General features: G+C 34.9%; 1 protein-coding gene across 1 annotated transcript in view; it reads right to left on the bottom strand.

The window, feature by feature from the left end:
* ANO3 (anoctamin 3) overlaps positions 1-21,948 on the bottom strand; it is a 330,657-nt gene that overhangs the window by 25,845 nt on the left and 282,864 nt on the right. The window contains exons 16-18 of the mRNA XM_006908142.2: positions 5,109-5,191; positions 4,552-4,692; positions 3,886-4,050 (exon numbers count right to left, since the gene is read on the bottom strand). Coding sequence (XP_006908204.2) covers positions 3,886-4,050; positions 4,552-4,692; positions 5,109-5,191 — 389 coding nt within the window. The remainder of the gene's footprint in view (positions 1-3,885; positions 4,051-4,551; positions 4,693-5,108; positions 5,192-21,948) is intronic.

Raw genomic sequence — 21,948 nt, 5'->3', positions numbered from 1 at the left:
ACAACATTTAAAGAAAAAAGTGTGAAAAATTATAAATAAAAGCAGATGTGGACTGTAGAATTTAGAAAGACGAAAGAAAAGATCATTTGCATTTCTACATCATGGCCTGAAGGGAAATAAATAGACAAACTCTATTATTTAAAGATGAGAATAAAGGGAAAAATAAAAAAAGTTGGTATTTTGCAAGAAAGGAAACAGGAGTATAAATAGACTTATAAAGAGAAATAAAAATTGAAATACTGAAGAGAAGCAATCAGGAAGAAAGTTAACATTCATTGAACATCTTTTGTGCACTAGAAACAGATCTCATTTAATCTTTTAATTCCTCTATGTATTTGTTTTATTACTCTCATTTGAAAGATCAAGAAATTAAAGTTCAAAGATGTCAAATGTCAGAGGAATCTTTCAATTCCTCTATGTATTTGTTTTATTACTCTCATTTGAAAGATCAAGAAATTAAAGTTCAAAGATGTCACATGAGATGTCACAAAGGATCACATAGGTCAAGTAGCAAATCTCTGCTTTGTCTGTGTCCAGTGTCCACTGCTTTTTATTAGGACACAATGTTGAGGAACTGACAATGCAAACTGATGAAAGCTCGGGCATCACTCAGGGGGCAAGGGAGAGGGGGAGGGCAGAAATGAGAATAGAGGAGCAATGGTATGTGTGTGTGTGTGTGTGCGCATGCGCACGCGCGCGCACGTGTGCGTGCACACACATGTGCAAGTGTTGCAATGTTGCTAGCTACTGATAAATCTTTTCTTTCTTGGTGAAAGATAAAATTTAAAAAGCAGCCCAAAGTTGCTCCCTGGGTGGCTGTGGTTTTATGGGTGACTCATATATAAAGTATATTCTACTTCTAATTTGTTCCAAGTTTTCATCATGGTAAAATGCTTTAGAAGTAAAATTTTTTTCTGATTATAAATAAAAACTTATATATACGAATACATATTCAAATAAACAGAACAAGTTATATTAAATCAAGTATTAGTCCACTACTGAGAGATAACCACTGTTAATATTTATTGTCATTCCTTATAGTTTAAAAATGCGGATTTGTTCCAAAGGAAAACAAGTGAAATAAAATCCCTTCTTCATTAATCTTGGACTGCCATCATTGATGATTTCTTTAAAATAGAATATTAGCAATTAATATCAAATATTTATTCTTTACTAGTTTTAAGTGAAATATGATTATTGAAAATTTAGAAAATGCAAAATATATGTTTAACATTAAACAACGTTCAAAGAAAATAAAAATCACCTATACTTTTTAGAGGTAACTCCTGATAACATTTTGATGTACACTTGCATTTTTTATATATGTAGCTATAGTGCTTTTTAGTTTGATTTTTGATACTATAGTTGCCAGATATATTTTTAATATCAGGTTTATGTTTGCTCAAGAAGTGCTACATCTTTGCCTAAATTCTGAATTAATTAACACAATGGGAAATTATCTTTTATTTAGAATTGTAAAAAAATTGTCTTTAATACAATGCCTTAGATGAGATAGTATTACTAGTTTGTAAAGGTTACCTTTCAATTTCTTTCATGGTTGATAATCTATTTGGGATATCTTTTACATTTAGCAGTTTTGACCATTTAATTCTTCCCCAGAATTTTTTTTTCTTTAGAGTTTAAAATTTTATCAGCCTAGTAATTACATAGTTCTATATTCTAATATTTTAATGTCTTTTACATCTATAAATATATCTGATAAAGTGATTTGTGGCTAATCATCCATCAAGTACCCACACTGATGGCTCCCCATTGCCCACTGGGGTTGAAGAAGAGATGATATACAAATTTATTACATGCTACTTCAGATCGCCACAGCTATAAGCACTGCTCTACTTTTCTAATCTCATTTTCTTCAGTCTTCCATAGATGTGTGTTTCATAGACACTCCTTACTGTTTCCTTAGGACTAAGTACATGTACTTTCGTGTTTCAGTACATCTGTGGGTTGAATTTCTTTTAATGACAATCCATTTTCTGCTCTTGGTTCATCAGAGTAAGTACCCTCTCCTTCTCCCTTTGAATCTTCTGATCCACTGTGACAACCCCACCACCTTTCAGGTGCAGTTGATGGCTTCTGTCTCATCTTACTCAGGGCCTTTTGTGCTTCAAGTGTGATACGATCTTCATTTTGCCTTCAGTCCAATTTCTCCACTAGACAATAAGATTCTGGATAACAGTACTATAACCAGTCATTTTTATGTCAACCAACCTACTAAGGATAAGAAATAGGGTCAATTTAAGATCAGGCTGGCTGACTGCTAGAGTTACCTAGAAATAAACACACCAACTACTTAGCATCCTTTTCCTCAGATAATGGGGCCAACCACAACAACTTCTGTCTACTGGAAAATTGTCATAATATGTACTTTTGTTAGAAACAAGATCTTTCACTATCGACCAAGAGAGTATTATCATAAACACACAAAAAAATCTACACTGTCTATGCTATGAATAGTTCCTCTTTCAATGTGGTGACTTTATGCAATGTGCAACATCTACTGCCTTACCTATACTATTAAATCAGCCTCTCAGTTCTAGTATAGTATTTTTTCAGTGTTTATTGTTCACTTTAATCTATGAGCCAAAGGAATAAATTAAAATTTTGTATGGCTTGTTTGGAGATGTTTTAAACAATATTCTCCTTCTAAAAATTAAAATGAACTGCATTATTTGTGTATTGCTCATCTATCTACATGAATTATCTCATGACACAAATATACTAGCACTAACATTTACTATATATGTGACTTCGGGTAAGTTATCTAAGCTTTCCAAACCTCAGTTTCCTCATTTACATAATAGGGATAATACTGGCCTTGTGGTATTGTTGGAAGAATTAAAGATATTATCCTAAATACGCTAATCAGTATTTTCAGAGAACACAGAACCCCATCCACAGACCTTGCTGATGAGGTAGGCCTCAGCCTAATGTTGCCCTCTCAGCCATAGGCATTTGGTTCACAAATCAAACAGTATATGTGATGTTGGACCTATCAGATGCTTTTTCTGAGATATTAGCACATTAAAACACTGGAAGACCTAAGTTAAATAAAATGCAAAAACCTGACCAACATGGTCACATAGTTAGAATCAAAGCAGATGACAAAACAGCAATGCTACAGCACACTGGACTGTGAGAGAAAGACAGGTCATGTTTATGCAAATAGTTATCAGGAATGACGGAACAGAGTAGACATGCAAACAGAAGCACTGATAACAGAAGAGAAAGAGAGAGAACGAGAGAGAGAAGAAAGAAAGAAAGAGAGAGAGGAAGAAAGAAAAAAAAGAAAGGAAAGAAAAGGAGGAAAGAAAAAAGAGAGGAAAAGAGGGAGGGTAGGAGGGAAGAAAGAAGGGAAAGGTAAGGAAAGGAAGGGAGGGGAGGGGAACGGAAGAGAACCGAAGGGAATGGAAAGGAAGGAAAATGCTTAGACCCAGAGAAAGAAAAATGCAGTAGCTGCTATTTTTCACATGAGGCTTTAGAGATAAGAAGCCTTCATTTTCAAACAGATTTTCCTTTATCTTTCCAATAAGTTCTCTGAGTTTGAGTTTATTGGAGTAGTTTTCTAGTCCAGACAATCCCTTATTTGAACGAAAGGAATATAGTACCATTATCAGCACACACTAGACATTTAGGAATAGAAGTTATCACTAATCCATATGATAAGTTCAAAGGGAAAGGAAAACAATATAACCCTAAAGAAATTCATCATCTAAACCACACAGAATATTTTCTGCTGAACTGAATTGCTTTTGCTAGACATGTGGCTTGGTCTTATTTTGGCTTCCTGCAAATAAAATCCAAGTATAAAGGAAACATAGTCTGCTTCCCTTTTGTACCTGTTGAAAGACTGTAAACACTTACAAGATTCAGTGCCATAATGATTACAAAATTGATACAGACAGCAGCAGCAGATGTTGCGAACTGCCAATGTTGTTTGATGAAATTCCACTTGAAAGATGCAAACTGTTCCATGACAACCAGGCGATATACCACAACTGCAAAGACTGCAGTAATCACCAAAGAAATCTACAGTATGGAAAACCAAAAGAGACATCCATGTTTTTCATCATTAATGAAACAAACAAAACCAGAGATCCAACGCACTGCCCCTAAGAGCTAAAGGAGTTTACTTTCCCAAGAAAGAATACATAAATTTATCTTCTTCCATTAAGAAACTAAGTTACATAAATCTTATACTATGTAAAGTTATCACATTAAAATTCTGTTCAAATTTCCACTTTCAAATGGAATGCCTGGTTTTAAAACAGGAGATCTAATTCATCGGGGCAATTCAATTTCCATTTTATGTTTGATGATCTTTGTTTCTCCCAAAGACACACACAAACTCCCTTTGTAATTACTCCATGACCTGCTGTGAGTTTTATTTTGTTTAATAGTATGCGTTGCAAGATATTGAACAGGATGCGATTTCTTGCATCCTCAGTGTCACAAAATGAGCTGATATCCTAGAATTTCCTTCTAATCCTTGAATCCCACAATATTCTGATATTACTGGTTATACTTTACCATGAAGAATATTCCTGAGATAGAAACAAGAAGACGACTGACTTTGTCTGAGGAAGGCTGATGTGGCTCAGGTTTTCCACTGATGGGATTCACCCTCTCCATCGTGTAATACTTTGCTTCAAACTGTGGACGAAGTGTTTCCTACAAGAGAAACTAAAGTTATTGAAATATCAAAGTAAAATATTTTTAAAAATCATCTTAAGAGTTGATACAAAATTCCTAGATTTTGGCCTACTTTTATATTAAGTCTTGGCAAACAAGAAACTTTAAAAAGTTAAGATGCAAATTCCTTTTCGAATAAACCCTAAACTATATTCTAATTAGCACAATTTCCCACTAATGTAATCTAAGGAAACATCATAGAGATCCTTTGAAAAAGTTACATTGCTTCCTCCTTGATCTCTCTTATCTTAAAAAAAAATCTTGTTAGTAAAAACACATCAAGGGAAAATCTAATGATGTTTAGCTGCTTCCAACTTGGACATTAGGGCAGTGAATAATTTTCTGCACCATTTGTCATCCTAGTTTCTTTCCCTTCTGGTTTCCTAACATCTTACCTCCTCTTCTTCCCATTCAATAAGGTCCCAAGTATAGGTCAGTGTACTTCTTCTCCTTTTCCAAAACTCCAGGAAGACTGTGGCTATAAATAATAATAATATTTTTATAATTCTTTACCCAACCGTATCACATTCTTCATTACTGCTTTTTTTTCCTTTGGATTGATGTGTTTTCACTATATTGTTAAATTACTGAAATTAATTAAATTTATATTAAATTCATACTATTGGCATTTTATATTCCCTCACACTTTTCTCCCTGTCTCTGTATACTGCTGTCAGTGTGTACTCCTAGAGGGGAGTAATTTTTTTCATTGGATTACATAAGCATGACCCATCAAAGTATTGCTATGAGAAAAGGTCACTATTAGTGAGCTAAATATTTATTATTCCTTTTGACTCATACTTGCTTATTCAAAATTATCTAAAAGACCTAAATGAAGCCTTCTCCAGGAATGACAATAAAGGTCAGATGTTTTTTCTCCAGGACTCAGAGAGGGATGGAATCGAGGAGAGAGAAGAAAAAAGCAAGGCTATCATGATGGTAGGAGAAAAACAGAGAGCCAAGAAGATACTCTTGGATGCATATTCTAGGTAGACTTAGCATGGATTAACAGAGACTCAGTAGGAAAAGTAAAGAAATGCCTGAACCATGATCCAAATTTTCTGTGTAAAGAGTTTTGAGAGATTGTTGTCTTTCTGGTAAGTGGGCTTCACCTTACAACCTTCAAGAGTTTGGGGACATAACTAAAAGCTCATATGTGCATTTTTAAAAATCCACGATATTCATCCATCCAACTCCCTATCCATTGTGGCAAAACAAAACAAAACAAACAAACAAACAAAAAAAATCAACAACAGCAAAATAGAGTTGGTGTTGTTAAGAGAGCAATCTAAAATGGAGCCAGAAGGCTTCCAGGAAGCTGAGCTTATACACTTCCTCCATGTGAAACTAAACTTTTAAACTGGGCTCTAACAAATGGCTTCATCCTGATACAGTTCCTGGAAGTAGCTCTGCATCTCTGAAATCTCTATTAAAAATTTTCGCTTAGCAAAGACATGAGCAATTAATCATGTATAGCACGGTGTAAGTCAGCTTTCCAGTGCCAGTCATAGCTCTTTCAAAGTAATATAGGCAATCCTTTTGAAAGCGTCCCCCACCCCCATCTCCACTTTTCTGTCTTTTTCTGCCTCTTTCTCTCCTGCTCTGAAGATAGTTGGGTTTATACCCAAATCTGTGTCCTCAAGTGCAATTCCTAAAAAAATACCACCAATTAAAACTTCTATTTGCCTGACAATTCTTGTTCAACTTTCTACCTCACTGGACCATAATAACCTGGGATGCTTTCCAGTTAAACTGGCCAACTTGGGGCTCTTTTGAAATCCCCAAGTTAATCTATCTACAGAATCAATTAGCAAAAGGCTACAAAACTAAGCAACTTGAAAGAGAAGTGAGATCCAAAATGACTCTCCTCCTCCTTGGGCACCTCTGCAGATTTAAATAAGGTATGTATAAGAATCCACTGCACCCTACTGTCTTCCTGGTGGCTCCAGATCATTGCACTAAGTCTTCTTGGATCCAAATCTCTCATCCTAGTTGAGGTTCAGGCTCTATTTGGGTGTCCTTTGTTGCCGACTTTTTGTCTACGGGACTTAAAATGTCTCTCTGGTTGAGTAATTAACTCTTTTGAAAAATGTGAAGTTCACTTTCTAAGGAGATGGCTGCTCAACAGCCACCTTCTAGAATTCCTCCTGCATTTATATACAAAAACTAAGTTTTCATCTTGTAACTTTCTACCTCACTGAACCCTAATTATCTGGGATGATTTCCAATTAAACTGGCCAACTTGGGGCTCTTTTGAAATCCCCAAGTTAATCTATCTACAGAATCAATTAGCAAAAGGCTACAAAACTAAGCAGCTTGAAAGAGAAGCATATATATTTTTTTAATTGGTATTTTGGGGCCTCCAAACACATAAGTGATTCAAAATTGCTTTCCTCCAAAACACAAATTCTAAATCAACCAAAGAAAATGCTGAGTTGTCTGAGACTTACTAGGCTTGAGAGAACGTCTAAACATTCTTCTGATGTCTCATTATCTGTACCTCTGCTTCTTTGCTGCCTGCCTGTTCCCCCTCTTTACAATATGTGGATGACTTCTTCCTCTGTTCACTCTCTGAGGAAGAGTCCCTGGAACATAGCCTCCATCTCCCACGACAACTAAAAAAATGACAATAAAATATCTAAAGATAAACTTCAGTGCTGTAAAATTCAAGTTAAATATCTGGGACATTTAGTTACTGATAAAGGTCTCCATTGGATTCCAGGAGGATCTAGGGTATTTTAACAATTCCTAATACCAGGACTAAAAGGCAAGTCGGAGGATTGCTAGGTTCGGCCAGATATGATATTGTAGAACTTTTTGCTCTGCCTCAACATTTATACTCTCTTCTCAAGGCTGACCAGATAGAGACCCTCATATGGACAGAGAAATCCCAGAAAGCCTTCAGTGAAATAAAAGGCAGTCTTGATGATCTGCCTCCTTTAAGACATTCTAATCACCAATTGCCCGTTTTTCCTTTTTGTCCATGAAAGGGAGGGAAATGTCGTAGGTATCTTGACCCAATGACATGGAAGCCAACTTATCCATTGGATACTTCTTCAGTCAACAGTTAGATCTGCTGGCCAAAGGTCAACCTCTCTATGTAAGAGCTACTGTGACCACCATCGATTTACTGCAACACACAGAAGAAATAATAATGGACTCCACTGACTCTTATAAAAATTTCTTCAAAAAATATTTTTATTAAAATATAGCTAACATACAATGTTATATTAGTTTCAGGTGTACACCATGGTTATTCAACGTTTATATACCTAAAGAAGTGATCACCATGATAACTCTAGTAACCACTGGACACCATACAACATTACTACAATATTATTGACTATATTCTTATGCTGTACATTACATCCCATGACTTATTTATTTTGTAGCTGGAAATTTGAACCTCTTACTCCCCTTCACCTTCTCCCCTCCACCACAAATTTTTCAATTACAATTGACATTCAGGCCACTGACTCATTATGTGCCTCATTTAGTAAAAGTGTTACCTAACTCTCATTATAGTCAGCATCTCTCTGCTAGCAGACTAACTAACCTCTTATAAAGTTCTTTTATTGTCTTCATCTAACATGACTATTGCTCAGTGTAATACTCTGAATCCTGCTGCTCTCCTCCTCTGTGCTCTGACAAAAACCCTCGTGACTGCCAGCCATTAACAGACCAAATACTAGCTCCCCAAGTTAATTCACAGAAAACACCTCTTGAAAATGCTCAGTGAGTTTGGTTTTCTGATGACGGTTACCTAAAAGAAGAAACAGACCATTATCAAGTAAGCTTTGCAATTGTCTCTTTAAATGAAACCACTGAGGCCAGTCCAATGCCTCAAGTAACTTCTGCTCAGTAAGCAGAGCTCTATGCATTAATTTGAGCTTGAAATTTGGCCAAAGGTAAAATAGCTAACTGTAGGTAAACCTACAGTTGCCCATAACTTTGGTGTGCTCTAGAATCAGAGAGGATTCTTGACTTCTTCCAGAAAAAAAAAAAGATTAAAACAAATAGTCCTTATGTTTTAAAACTCTTAAAGGTTATCCAATTACCTAAATTTTTAGCAATCATAAAAATCCCTGGACATTCGATAGCAAACACCAAGGAAAATAGAGGTAATCACTTGGCTGGCACTGCTGCTAAGTTAGTAGCATTAAAACAATCTCAGCCTTTAATGGAGGCACTTACATTAATGGATGAAGTGATTAGGGGTTTAAAACCCAACATGGAAGCACAGCATTTAGCTGCTCAATAAAATAGAAAAAAAAATAGTTAAAACAAGGCTATACATTTGACCTAAAATAAACCATGAGTGGCTTCAAACAACTGACCACTCCTCTCTGATTATATGTGACATCACATATTACAATATTTATACGACTTAACTCGCTGAAACAATGAAAAAATGATTTCATGGGGGAAAACAATAATACTAGAAAACTATCTCCAAAGATAGCTTCCAAGGCATACCCAAAAATGTCAAATCTGGCTAAAGTACAACCCTGGAAAACTCACTCATACCTCTAATGGGGCATTTTTCCCTTCTTTTTAGGCCCTTTTAGGTCTGGCAAATGGACTTTATTCAGTTGCTGCCTTCTCAAAGATATAAATATGTTAGTAATGATTTGTATGTTTTCTCCTTGGGCAGAAGCATTCCCATGTCACAGAGACACAGCTTCGACAATGAATAAAATACTCTCAGAAAAGCTTTCCTACTTCGGGATCCCTGCAGAGCTTCATAACAGCCAGGGAACTTGTACCACAGGACACATGAATCAATTTCTTTGTAAGATCTGGCTGATTCTGCAATGTTTCCATTGTATATATCATCCTCAATCTTCTAGTCTCTTAGAATGAACTAACGGGGTTATTAAAACTCAACTGGCAAAAACTGGTGGAGTCTTTTGTCTTGGCCTAAGGCTCTTCCCCTTGGCATTGCTCAACCTAAGACCTACTCTCTTCAGCAAACATAGACTGTCTCCTTTTGAAATTTTTACCAGCAGATCTATGAGATTAGATCAAGGAATGTATGAGCCTGTACTGCTGAAAGGAGACCTCTTCTTATACTGTAAAGAACTTTTAAGGGCCCTTAAGACTAACTCACAACTCTTAGAGCAATCTTTCCATAACGTAATTCTGAGAGATGGAGATCTACAACATCATGGTCTCCAACCAGGAGATCATGTCTATTGGAAATGGCCTCTCCATAAAGATGCTCTTTAGCCCCGATGGAATGAGATATACCAGGAATTACTAACTAACCTTTGTACTGCTAAACTTAAGGGTACAGGCTAATGGATTCACATTTCTCATTTAAAAAGGACATCCTCACCTGAGTGATCACCTCAGCCTATTGGAGATGTTAAACTGAAAATCTCTAAACAACCCAAGACCACCACTAGGATCTTCATTCGGGATCAAAGCAGATGATGCCTGACATGGATGGCTCCCAGACCAGGACAGTCATACATGATTCCACCCAGCTACTCTTAACTTGGTCCTCTTTTTGACCACCTTTGTTTCATTTACTGATTATATTGCTATCATAATTTTTGTCTAAACAAAATTCTTGAGAAAACATTCTTCCTTTTCCTAGCTCTTTGGTCTAATTTCAAGATGAACACACTTAGAATTCTTATGTCTGCTTACCATAATGACTACCCCATTTGCCCTTCAATACCCTTTTGCTCCTGCAATCGAATAGTTATCCAACTGTGCCAATTTTACTGACTATTAGTATGCACCTGAACTAATTACACTCAAGATGAACCAGATTAATGGCCTGGTCCTTAAACCTTAAAAACTTACAAAATCTAACTGGATATAATGCCAGATTTAAAGTCCTTCTTTATTTTCAAACCTCTCTGGTAGGTCAATGTATGTGTCCTTGTATAAATTTGGTAAGAAAGGTTAGGGCCTGCCCTAAACTAGAAAGTTCTTGGTCTATCTAAATATGATCAAATTTCAATAATCCATAATGAATAAAACACTATGCTTCTCTAAGTCAACAGCAAAATTTGTCCTATTGGCTCACATTTTGTCCCGCGGACTAAAAAGTAGACTCTTAAAAAAAAAAAGTTATAGATTCCAAATGTGACATGGAAGGCTAAAACTTTTAAGGCTTCAGTTCAGTCACTTTGTTCTCACAGAGAGTTCTGTGAATTTAACCTCATTCTTTATAGCACAGGATGAGAAAAGGCATTGAGCTGGTATCTAGTTGAGGATTGATTACTGGGTATAAAAATCTCAAAAAAGAAGAATCTGAAGAACTCCATGAATCAGTGACTTTAAAAAAGGTGTTTATAAACCATGAAAGTAGCAAACATTAGTCATCTTATTACAATTGATAGTGAAAAGTTGGCATCCCGGCTGGATAAGGCGGTCCCTGAAGCAAGAAGCACACTGAAAGAATACAAGAGCATTAAGGGCAAAGACCCATATAGGTTTTAGCAAGGGTGAGAATGTGGGGAAGGTGGAAGTGCTGGAGAACTGAACCAAGGGGATTTATAAAGTTTAACATCTTAGAGCTATAAAAAAATCCCCATGCTCAGGCTACACATCAGAACAATTAAATCAAAATCTCAGGACGAAACCAGCATTGGTATATTTTTAATGCTCCCAGAGACTAGCAATGTGCAGTAGCCAAGGGTGATCACCATTGCCTAGAGGAAAGCAGTTATTCTGATGAAAGAGGTGAAATGAAAATCAAAGTCAAAGTTATCGAGGCAATAGAATGTTAACACTAGAATTGTAATGTCAATCCGTCAGAAATAATAGCTTTCATTTTGTTATGATTTCCAACTATTTGCAAAGCATTTTAGCAATCATTTTAGATACATTATTTCTAATCTCTATACATTTATCCTCAATAGTTAACAAAAATGTGAATGGCAACTACACATACCGGTATATATAAAATGTGCCGTAAAATGGCTTTGTTATTACTCTAATTTTTAAAGATTAGAAGTTTGAGATTTTGAAAGGTTAAGTGACTTGCTAAAGTCACACAGCTGGTTGGAACCTAAACTATTTTAACTCAAAAGTTGATAGTATTTCTACCATACCACAATGGCTCCTGAATGTTAATGGATAGACTTAATACTGGAATGGAAATCTGAGAACAAAGTGTGAAAGTCTTCAAAAAAGAAGCTTCCTGGAGATACGTAGATATGAATGTAGAAAGAGTACTAGAAATCAGAGTCTGGAGTTCAAAGGAGGGAACCATGATATATAACGGCAAATTACAATGGCTTAGAATAAGCATGGTGACAGAGTGTGGGATGCTGAAAAGGAGAATGAGAATATTAAACTTTTTAAATGTTAGAATACAAATGCTTTAAGAATAATGTGTATAAAGTGAAAGTCATTTCACTTACAAAGAATGAAGTGTCAATACAGATATAGATGTAGATAAAGCAATAGAAATATATATATGTATATATATAACATAAATAAAATATGTAGATAAATTAGATTATTATAGTTATAGATTTATAATGCCCAAAAGAACATATACCAAAGGCTTAGCATTAATTGTCTGTGGGAAGTAGATTATGGCTACTTTCTACAAAGTACACATGGTATGCACTGCCTGTGTTCTTTTTACCATTAAGTGGCAAGTTTATAAACTCTTCCCCTTGGTCTCGAGAAACTGGGTTAGAGATGGAGTTGGAGGATAAAGGGCCTCCTGCGGATAAGGGCATTTTGTTATCAGGGGAAAGCCAGGTTTCGCATGAGTCATGGAGGTAGAAGGAGTATTCTGGACAAACTGAAGATGATACTGCATAATTCTCTTCTTAGCAATCATACAGTATTTATCTTTTTTACTCCTGCCTCTCTGACATAAGTACAAACTTTTCTCAACTTTCAGAAAAATTTCAGAGGCACATGATGCCTCCAGTCCTTGTACTTCCATTTCCTGTGTCCATTTCCAATGGCTTTCTCTTGTAATCTCAAGTCAATGACACCAAGTAACAGAATCATATGGTCATTCAGGTAAAAGAGGTGAGATTCTATATATAGTTTGTTCCAAGTTACTTATTTTAAATTTACAGAAAACAAGGCCCAGAGTGGTTGACATGTATCACTGATTCAGAAATCTGCTAGAGCATCTGCAACACTTTATTACGCTTGTACCTGTACCTGCTTTTTCTTACATCCGAAGGTAAGTTTCATGAGTGCCTTTCTTCCTTAGTATTTTTAGGGCTTGGCATAATACAAATGCTCAATAAATGTTTGTTAAATTGAACTGAATGACCGCATAGAATCTAGAGACTGTGACTAATTCCTGGTTAAGTGCTTCTTCCATTATTCCAGAGCTTTCCAAATCATGCTCCTTGAAATTTCACTGAAGATATGGGAAGAAAAACGTTCCCTCACCAGAGAAGCCCATTCTTTATTGGTTTTATATATTTCTAAATAAGTTCAATTTTACTTGAGAAATAATTATTAATTTAAAAGTTCTGAAAGCTTCTTCACTATACTTTGGGTGGGAGAGTGACGCGAGAGAAGGAAGAGGTCGATTCCAAACTCAAATGAACTTAAATATGTTTGAATATGGAAAACAGAAAGGAATTCCAAGTATTGTTTTCATCAGAAAGGATAAAGCTTCTCAAAACAAGACAGGTTGAAACAACAGTATCAGAGCAACAACTCTGCGATTGCCAATTTGGATAACACCCACATAGTACTAAAGACTCACCCCCTTTCCCAGATTCATTTTCAGCAACATCCACAAGCACACTGTGCTTTGCCCACACAGTATTGCAACATCACTATATATGAGGTGGAAATAGAAATCTCACTGAACAGGTTCTACAATTAGCAGAGAGGCTATGAATGTGGAACATTTTCCATGCCTGGGGAAAGTTACTGTGCTTTTGTTGTTATTGTTGTTGTTGTTAACATCTTACAGAAATGAAATTAATGGACTTCTGTACATGAATGTAGAGTAGGCTAATTGAAATAAAGAGGCTATAAATATGAGTGAGGCAGCACATTTTGAATATTTGAAAAAACAACAATAATAACTAGGTTCTAAGAACATGGTAGGGCCAGTGTTTGAATCTTAAGCACTGAAAATCTTCACCAATTCCTAAAATCAGACAATATTTTTCCAAAGAAAAATTCATTTAGAAATAAGGAGGCACATGCAAACAGCATCGTATTATATTAAAATATGATGAGAACTCTCACCACAATCTTGGCCAGAGCAGACTCTTAACTTTTATGTAAAGAATCTCCCTAAAGCTAATTCTTCCCATCACTCAATATACTATTCGCATTTGGATATTAGACATTTCTTTAGTATCTGTTCAAATTTAAATGGATACTTTCAATTGAACTGCTAAAAAAAATGAAGAAGTCCACACAAATAAAAACTTGTCAGCTTTTGCCATGTATTTTTCATGAAATATAATATAATCTTTTTAAAGCACAGGATTAATTTTTCTCAGGACCTTTCCTCATCTTACAAATCAATCATCTCATACATTTTCCCTACTTAATTCTGTTCAACATTTGCTGATTACAGATGTTAACGCCAGCAAAAATGACTATAGTGGCATCTTATCTTGTTCACTTCTGAAATACAGGTGCCTAGCCTGCCATAAAACTAGGCTTTCAATAAATATGTGCTGAATGAAGTATTTAAAACTGTAAAGAAGAAAATAAAAAAGTCACCTACAATCTCACCACTAATAAACAACTATTATTAAAATTTTGGAAATTCCATCCAAGGTATTTTTCTTGAGCAGTATATTTAAGACTGATACTCAGAGGAATGGCCATGCAGGTTGTTAATTTATAACAGAAAATAACTGAGTTTGTTAAAGTTAATTTATAACAGAAAATAACTGAGTTTGTTAAAGTTCTCATCTCCATCATAGGCTGGCCTGTCCTCTCCAGGAAACCTTCGCCAGGACAGGGTACCTATCTTGTTAACCTTCTCAACAGCTTATGGCCTCCAGGACAGTGTTCCAGAACTAAGGTCTATATCCATTCTGACTGGTCAGGGCCAGAGCCCTAGACATTAAGTATTTACCTTTCACCTATAAGCATCCCTCTAGAACTGGATGCTCAGAACTGTACTTGGCACCATAGGTGAATGTCAACCATTATAAAATAAACTACTAACTTCATGTTTATAATAAATAAAATAAAATTTATCTTCTTGACTAAGTTACAATGATCCTCAAAGGAACATCTTCAGAAAGGCAATATGACATGGGGAAAGAGCATGGCACGGAACAGCAATGTTCTGAGTTTGAAAGGCGCCTATGTTCTTTTCTAATTGTGTGACCTTGGACAAATGACTAAGTGATGATAAGCCTCCATATTCACAACTCAACAATGAGAACAGTAAAATCATCTTCAATTCATGTTGTATGAATTAAATGGGGTGCATTTCATAAGTAATCTATGCTTAATTCTTATTAAGAGTAAAATATAATAACCATTTTTTTCAACATTCTTTTAGCTGTTATGATTGCAGAACTTTTATAGACAAAATTCTTGGTTTCCACTGCTTTAAGAAATTATATGTTTTTCTTCAGGAAAAAATAGAGCTATTGTCAATTATTTATATTTCAGTTGTTTTACTTTTATAAAATTCCATTATAATCAGTTTCCACATAATAATTTATATCTTTGCTCATACCCAGCAAATGACTTATATTGTCCTTTTTCTTCTTTTATACTTAAGACTATAAAGCTGCCTCTAGAGTAAATAATTCAATTCAAAACATTTTTTGAGAGCACAGTGTTTGTCTATTCTTATAGAGCATATACAAAAAAGTGAAAATGAGTTGCATCGTATTCCTGAAGGGGAAGAAGAGAGCTAGCATTATCGAACAATTACAATGTCCTAGACTTTGTACTAGGTATTTTTAACTTTAACTTATTTGCCTAAAAAGATTACTTTTTTCTTTTATTAGACCACTATATCTGAATTTTGTGGAAACGGACATGCAGAATGCTTCTTGGTCCACACTTTAAGCAAATATTCAATAAGTCACAGAATAATTAAATTGTTTATATTTATTATTTCGATGTGCCTCAAAGCTCCCCGTAGACACAGCTAGAATTTCTGGCTTTCCCAAATATTGGGTGTAGTAGAGTGGCCCTGAGTGTCTTTGATAGTTGACTAATGGAATGTTGAGTCAGGGATACACATGGTTTGAGTTTAGTAGCATATATTTATGTTTTTTTCGGGTACTTCCATGTGTTTCTCAATTATTGCTAACTACCCTGATGTAGCAATGGATTTTGAGAAAATTCCTTCCAGTTCATATGCTGACCCTTTCAGGTGCCAGGCCAGGGGTTGTATGGTAATGACGCACACATCTATGGTATTCAGCACTGATAATGGAAGAGAAATAAAATCTAAAATACATAGAGCCAGAAACTAGTTTATGGAAAATTATTTCACAAATTTCAACTCACATATGAAACACACTAGAAATTTCCCCAGATTTACAATATTAAAAATGCAAGTGACATTATCAATAATAAATCACAAAGCTGAAATAAACTTTTCAAAACTATCAATAATAAAAAAAAATAATTTCAATTAACTGTACTAGAGGAAAAGACTAAATTACTTTTCTATGCTTTCTATGGAGTATTTTTTAAACAGCATATGCAGAGGTAAAAAAAGATGTAGACAAAAATGTAGGATAAAAAGCATTACAGAGATGAGTTAGGTAAGTTAGTTAAAAAATGGTTATCTTTCTGGATTTTGAATTTATATAATTGGAGACTTTTTAAATTTGTACATTTTTTTATTTTTCCCAGTTTAGTTACTTTTGTACCCAATTTGTATTCATAATTTTATATTCTTTTCTTAAAGACAAAATTGTGTATCTCTTTCCATGAACAGCTATAATGCATTAAACACATATGTGCCAGGTATCCTGCTAAATGTTTTACATGTTTACTCCCTAACTTCACGATGGCTTCATGTATAAGAAATGATTTTATTGCTGTTTTACTGGTAATGATACCAAAGTACAGAAATAATGAATTTGCCCCTAAATAAACTTGACTCTCTATCCCAGGTCACTCTGACTCCTAACGTAGGTTACCAGTTTAAAGTATTCATTCAAAGGAAGGGATTTACAACAACCCTAGATGTTCTTTTTAAAGATTTTCTCCTGATTCAACACAAATGTGTCTTTCCATTTCTGTAGCTAAGAGCTTCTAAGAACTGTCAACTTACTTAAAAATAATGTTTTCATCATTCTCTACAAAGTGGTTAAGGTGCTTATAATCCTTTAAACGGATGTGAAAGCCACTTATTGTTATTTGCTGCCCATGAACTTGATTTCAAAATCCCCTTCAGGTTATGAATAAGTTTCCTTTTTCTTCTGCCTCAGCTTTTGAGCCAAGGAACAAATCAAGGTTCCTCTGCAGAGTGTACAGACCTATCACAGGCATCTCATTCTTCCCTCACTCTACCCCTCTCCAGGTCATGGCTCAGGGCTGAGGACACTTAGCTAATAAATTCTGTGCACTTTTTCTGCTGAGGTTGTTATTTAGCTATTATAACTTTTCTAACCAGAAAGAATCAAATTAGAGATGCCAGGATTTTCTAATTATCTGTCTTGATTTTTCTTTTATCAGAAAGCATTAATAAATAAATCACTTGGATTTTTTCCATAAAGGTGGCAAAATAAGTTGTATTACCAATCTGCCAGTTTTGCAATTATATTGCATGTATGCCTGGTTGTAACTTCTTTTAATTAAGTACATATAAAAATAGGTAACATAGTTGATAAATTGGGCAACAGTAGTCTAAAGAGGTTAGATTCTATAATTAAAATAGGGTACTAAAATAAGGAAACTTGTATAATACAGTCCATCATACAGGAATCAATCAGTTGTGTGGTATCCCGCATGAAAGAAAATCTTTCACTTGTTAAAGAGATCAATATCATTTCCTAGCAGGCTACTGCTTGGAGAGTTGAAAAGTTGTTTTGGATGCTAGGAATAAGAGGCTTCACTTCATATCTTGTCTATCAGCAGGAGCCTAGAGGAAGCCCAGAATTCTCCATCTCGGCAAGATGCCCCCATTCTACATTTACACCTTTCTTTCCTATCTTCACTCACACATTGGTCCATCAGCACTGAATCATTGTAGTCCTCAATCCTATTCCTACTAGTTACTACGAAACTAGAATTTTACCCCTTAACCCTCAGATTTTGATCCTCAATTTCCAGGGAAATCGGGATTGCTTTTGTGATCATCTCCCACTCCTTCCCCACTCTTTGAGATACTTTCACAATGCCGTCTTTTACCTAAAGTCATCCACAGTAACATCTTTTATGTCCCCTCACCTTCTTGATCTAACTGGGATGCCCCTGAAATCACACTGTCCAAGTGACATTCTCAGGTGATGGCTATTTGTCTTCTACAAAATAAGTACTGAAGATGAAGTAGTGAATTTCTTGTTCCTCATTGATACTTCAAGATAATTTTCTCTTAAAGATTCACAGATTTGAGTCTCACATTATCAGTCCATACTTTGTGCTATCTCTTCTTGGGGAAGTCATCTAATGCTCCCTGGGACATTTCCCCAACTTCTCTAAAGATTTTTAAACTCTTGGCTTAATGTAACTCATCAGCATGACTCTTAAAATCATTCTTTGCAATTACAATATACATAGATAATCTTTCTAGGACCTTGACTTCTCAATTCTATCTTCAAAGTATATACTAGGTCAGAACTTGGTATATACTCCCATGGTATACTTTTGATCAATGGCTACGAATCCTCTATAATTTCCAATTATCACCTCCATCCTTCTAGCTTACTCCTTTAAACTCCAATTCCAACAATCGACCAAGATTTTTAATCCACTGACCTCATCGTATTTTCACTGTCCTTCCTTTATACCTTTACTTCTACCTTTATGTCTCCTAATGGTCAATCACTATATTCACTCACTTGCATATACCTTCAACTCTCTAGCTCCTGTCTCAGTTTGTCAAAAATCCATAGTTTAAATATGATCCTAGTTAAAAACAATACTCTACCTACTGTCTATCTGCACCCATCAACATTAACATCACTGGAGAAAAACAAGGCTATGCTGGGTAACTTGTTTTATTTTAAAATAATTTGAGTGGATCCTTGAAGCTGCCATGGTGTCACACTTTCTCTTCTCTCTTTTAATATCCAGCAGCTACACTCCTATTACTTAATTGCAATTTTGCTGTCTACCTCATCATTAAAAATAAAGTAGTCAAAAGAAATTATCCACCCAAACTATATCTACCCACTTATCTACACTTGTCCCCGCAGCCTCTACAGCCTTACCTGCTACGACAAGATTTGTGCATCTCTAGCTAAATCAATTCATATAAACTAGCTTCCCTCTCTTATCACCTGCTGAAGGAAACAGTTCAAGGATCTAGGTAAAACCATATAAAAATATCCAAGGAATATCTTTAAGTGAAAAAAAAAAGCAGATTTCAAATCTGAATGAGCCAATAAAAAGAAAAATATCATAGGCAGAAGGAAGGGGAGCTTACAGATGTCTTATGCTTAGTATATTCACTTATGTTTTGTTATTATTTTTAAATATTTACTTGTTCATATATCCTTCACTTATTTATTCATTCATTTATGCATTTTTTGAGCATTTAGTCCATGTCAGGAATTATTCTAGCTCCATGGATAAAGACATGAAGAAAGCAAACAAAAACTCTTCTTTTCATGAGTTTTCTAGTATAGAAACAGACAATATATATCGCAAATAAATAAGAAAAAGTATTCCGAATAGCAGGAAGTATTGTGGGAAAATAATTAGCTAAAGGAGATAAGACAGGTTTTTAAATCTATTTCTACTCTATTTTTATCTCAGAATAAAATCCTTTATATTTATGTCTGAACATGATTATTATCTTGTCATACTTCTCTGAAAAAACAAAGAATATAGATAGAAATGAAAGTTGTCTTAACAATCTCTTGTTAACATGAGGCTCTTACTTGAAAAAACAATCTAGATTGAGTTATTACAGTTAATAAAACAGACCAATTTCCAAAATTTAACGAATATAAAAAATAAAATCTAAGATTTTATTATAAAAATATCTCTTAAGGATATCGTGAGCTTTTTATTTGTTTCTTAATTAGTTTAAGCATCCATGGAAACCCGCTACTTCTTACTACAGTTAGATAGGTTTCAATATCAACTCTTAATTTTTTTGTATTATGAAGATATTTACTGAGAAAACATTTTCATACAAAAGTGTTGATAGGAATGCAATACGTTTCATTATAGTTATGTCATTCACTTCTTTGAACCATGCCTGAATTAAAGTTTTATGTGATTTATCAGCATTACAACCTTCCTTAGTTTCCCATGTATGTATGTATGTGTGCAAGTATGAACCCAAGTATATAGGTATATACTATGTCAGAACTTCTACTTAACAACAGGTATAGTCCTAGATAGCCCTTAGCACCAAAATGAAGTTTACTTAACCTTTCCATAAAGTTATAGTTAAAATAAGACCATATTATAACACCATATTACTTAATAGGAAAAACAGTAAGCTTGTATATTAATAAACCATTAGCATTTCTGTGAATGATCCCCTCTGTTTTTAACAGAATATTGAAATAACTACCAGCATCCCTAATGAAATGATACAGCCAGCAATTTCTATGGTATTCATAAAGAATATCATGGAAATACCCTTAAAGAATATAACCATGATGTTATTTATTTTATTAATGATCAGATATTTCTTTGTTGTTTAAAGTGTCCATGTTTCTATGTGGAGACAAAATATGAATTTGATTTATATCCTCTTTCAAACTCATAACCTGCTATTAATGAATTTGTTATGTGTGACATCAGCATCAGGCATGCAATGTTATAGTATTTGTAAAAGAGATACCATTTTGAATCTAGAACAATGCTTTCATTCTATTTGAGGAAAGGTCCCAAGCTATTTTCTCAGTCTATTTTCAGATCCATCAGTGACAATAATGTGAGCTCATGTTCTGGAAAATCTACTTGCAAGTGGTTCCACTGTTTCAGACCAAGAGGAGGTGTTTCTTCTTCCAATATATAATGTGAGACTTAATTAATGGGTGTAAAGCAAATGGTTTGAGTGCCAAACGAAAGGCACCATAGTTGGTAAGTACAAAAAAATTACATAAGCATTGCACTGTGTGTCATCTCAGCTGGCTTGGCTGATGAAACTCTCAGATAATCGTCCCTTATTGTTGAGTTACTCTGGAGAAACAAGGTCCAAAATGGAACTGGTTTTTCCTAGAATATGGTATATACCTGGAAATGTATCTCAGGGAGACTTGTTTGTTTGGCAAGAACTTACTTTTTAACTCCAACTAGGTGATTTCACAAAGGTTTCTGATCACAAGTAAGTGAGCAAAGTAGTAACTAAGGCATTAGATTTATACACAGTTTTCATTTATAACTTTATTTCCAGATGTGCTTATGACAGGGAGAGTAAATAGGATCAACTCTAGGGTCAGTTCTAATCAATTGGTTATGGTTGTCAGGAGGGCAGTGATAAAAAGGATTCCAAGGCCATTGCTGGAATCTCCAGAAAAGAGTCATGTTTGACTCTTATGGCAGTGAAAGCATAGTTGTAGCAAAACAAAGGTACCTTGTAATTATGGCATAAGCCATAATTACTAAGGTCAGGTCACAAAAGGGTAATAATATTCATATACGTATCTAGGAAAATTCCTAAGGATACAGTACACCAAATATTGCCAAGCCATGTGTGGTTCTCTAAGTACAGCCTCAAAATATTTTTTTCAGTTGGATTTTTTTCCTACTAACTGGTTAATCTGAAAATAAATAATTGAATTTTATTAAGCCACTGCTTAATAACTAGTTGCTTGATTGAATTTACGTTGCTTTTCTTCATATCAGTGCAGATACAGCATACATATCCTTTGAGTAAGCCTTTTTTTAGGGGTTGGTTTAATTTATAATCAAACTCTGAAGAGGGCTTTGGACTTCAGCAAATTTAAAACTATAGAATTACCTTGTTCTTTCCTGGGGCCAATTAACTGGGCAGATTCTTTGCATTCAATTTGAAGCTCCTGAACCTTAGCTAAAGTTTCGTTTTCTCTCTCAGCAACTGGAAACATATCTCCTTGCACAACAGAAACTAAGCATGAACCTCAGGCATACTGAGCTGAACAGACCTTGGCGCCAGTCCCCACATACTGATGTGCCGAAAAT

This window comes from Pteropus alecto, unplaced genomic scaffold (genome assembly GCF_000325575.1).
Source record: "Pteropus alecto unplaced genomic scaffold, ASM32557v1 scaffold71, whole genome shotgun sequence".
Classification (NCBI taxonomy): Eukaryota; Metazoa; Chordata; class Mammalia; order Chiroptera; family Pteropodidae; genus Pteropus; species Pteropus alecto.
This window is presented reverse-complemented; position numbering and strand designations above follow the sequence as displayed.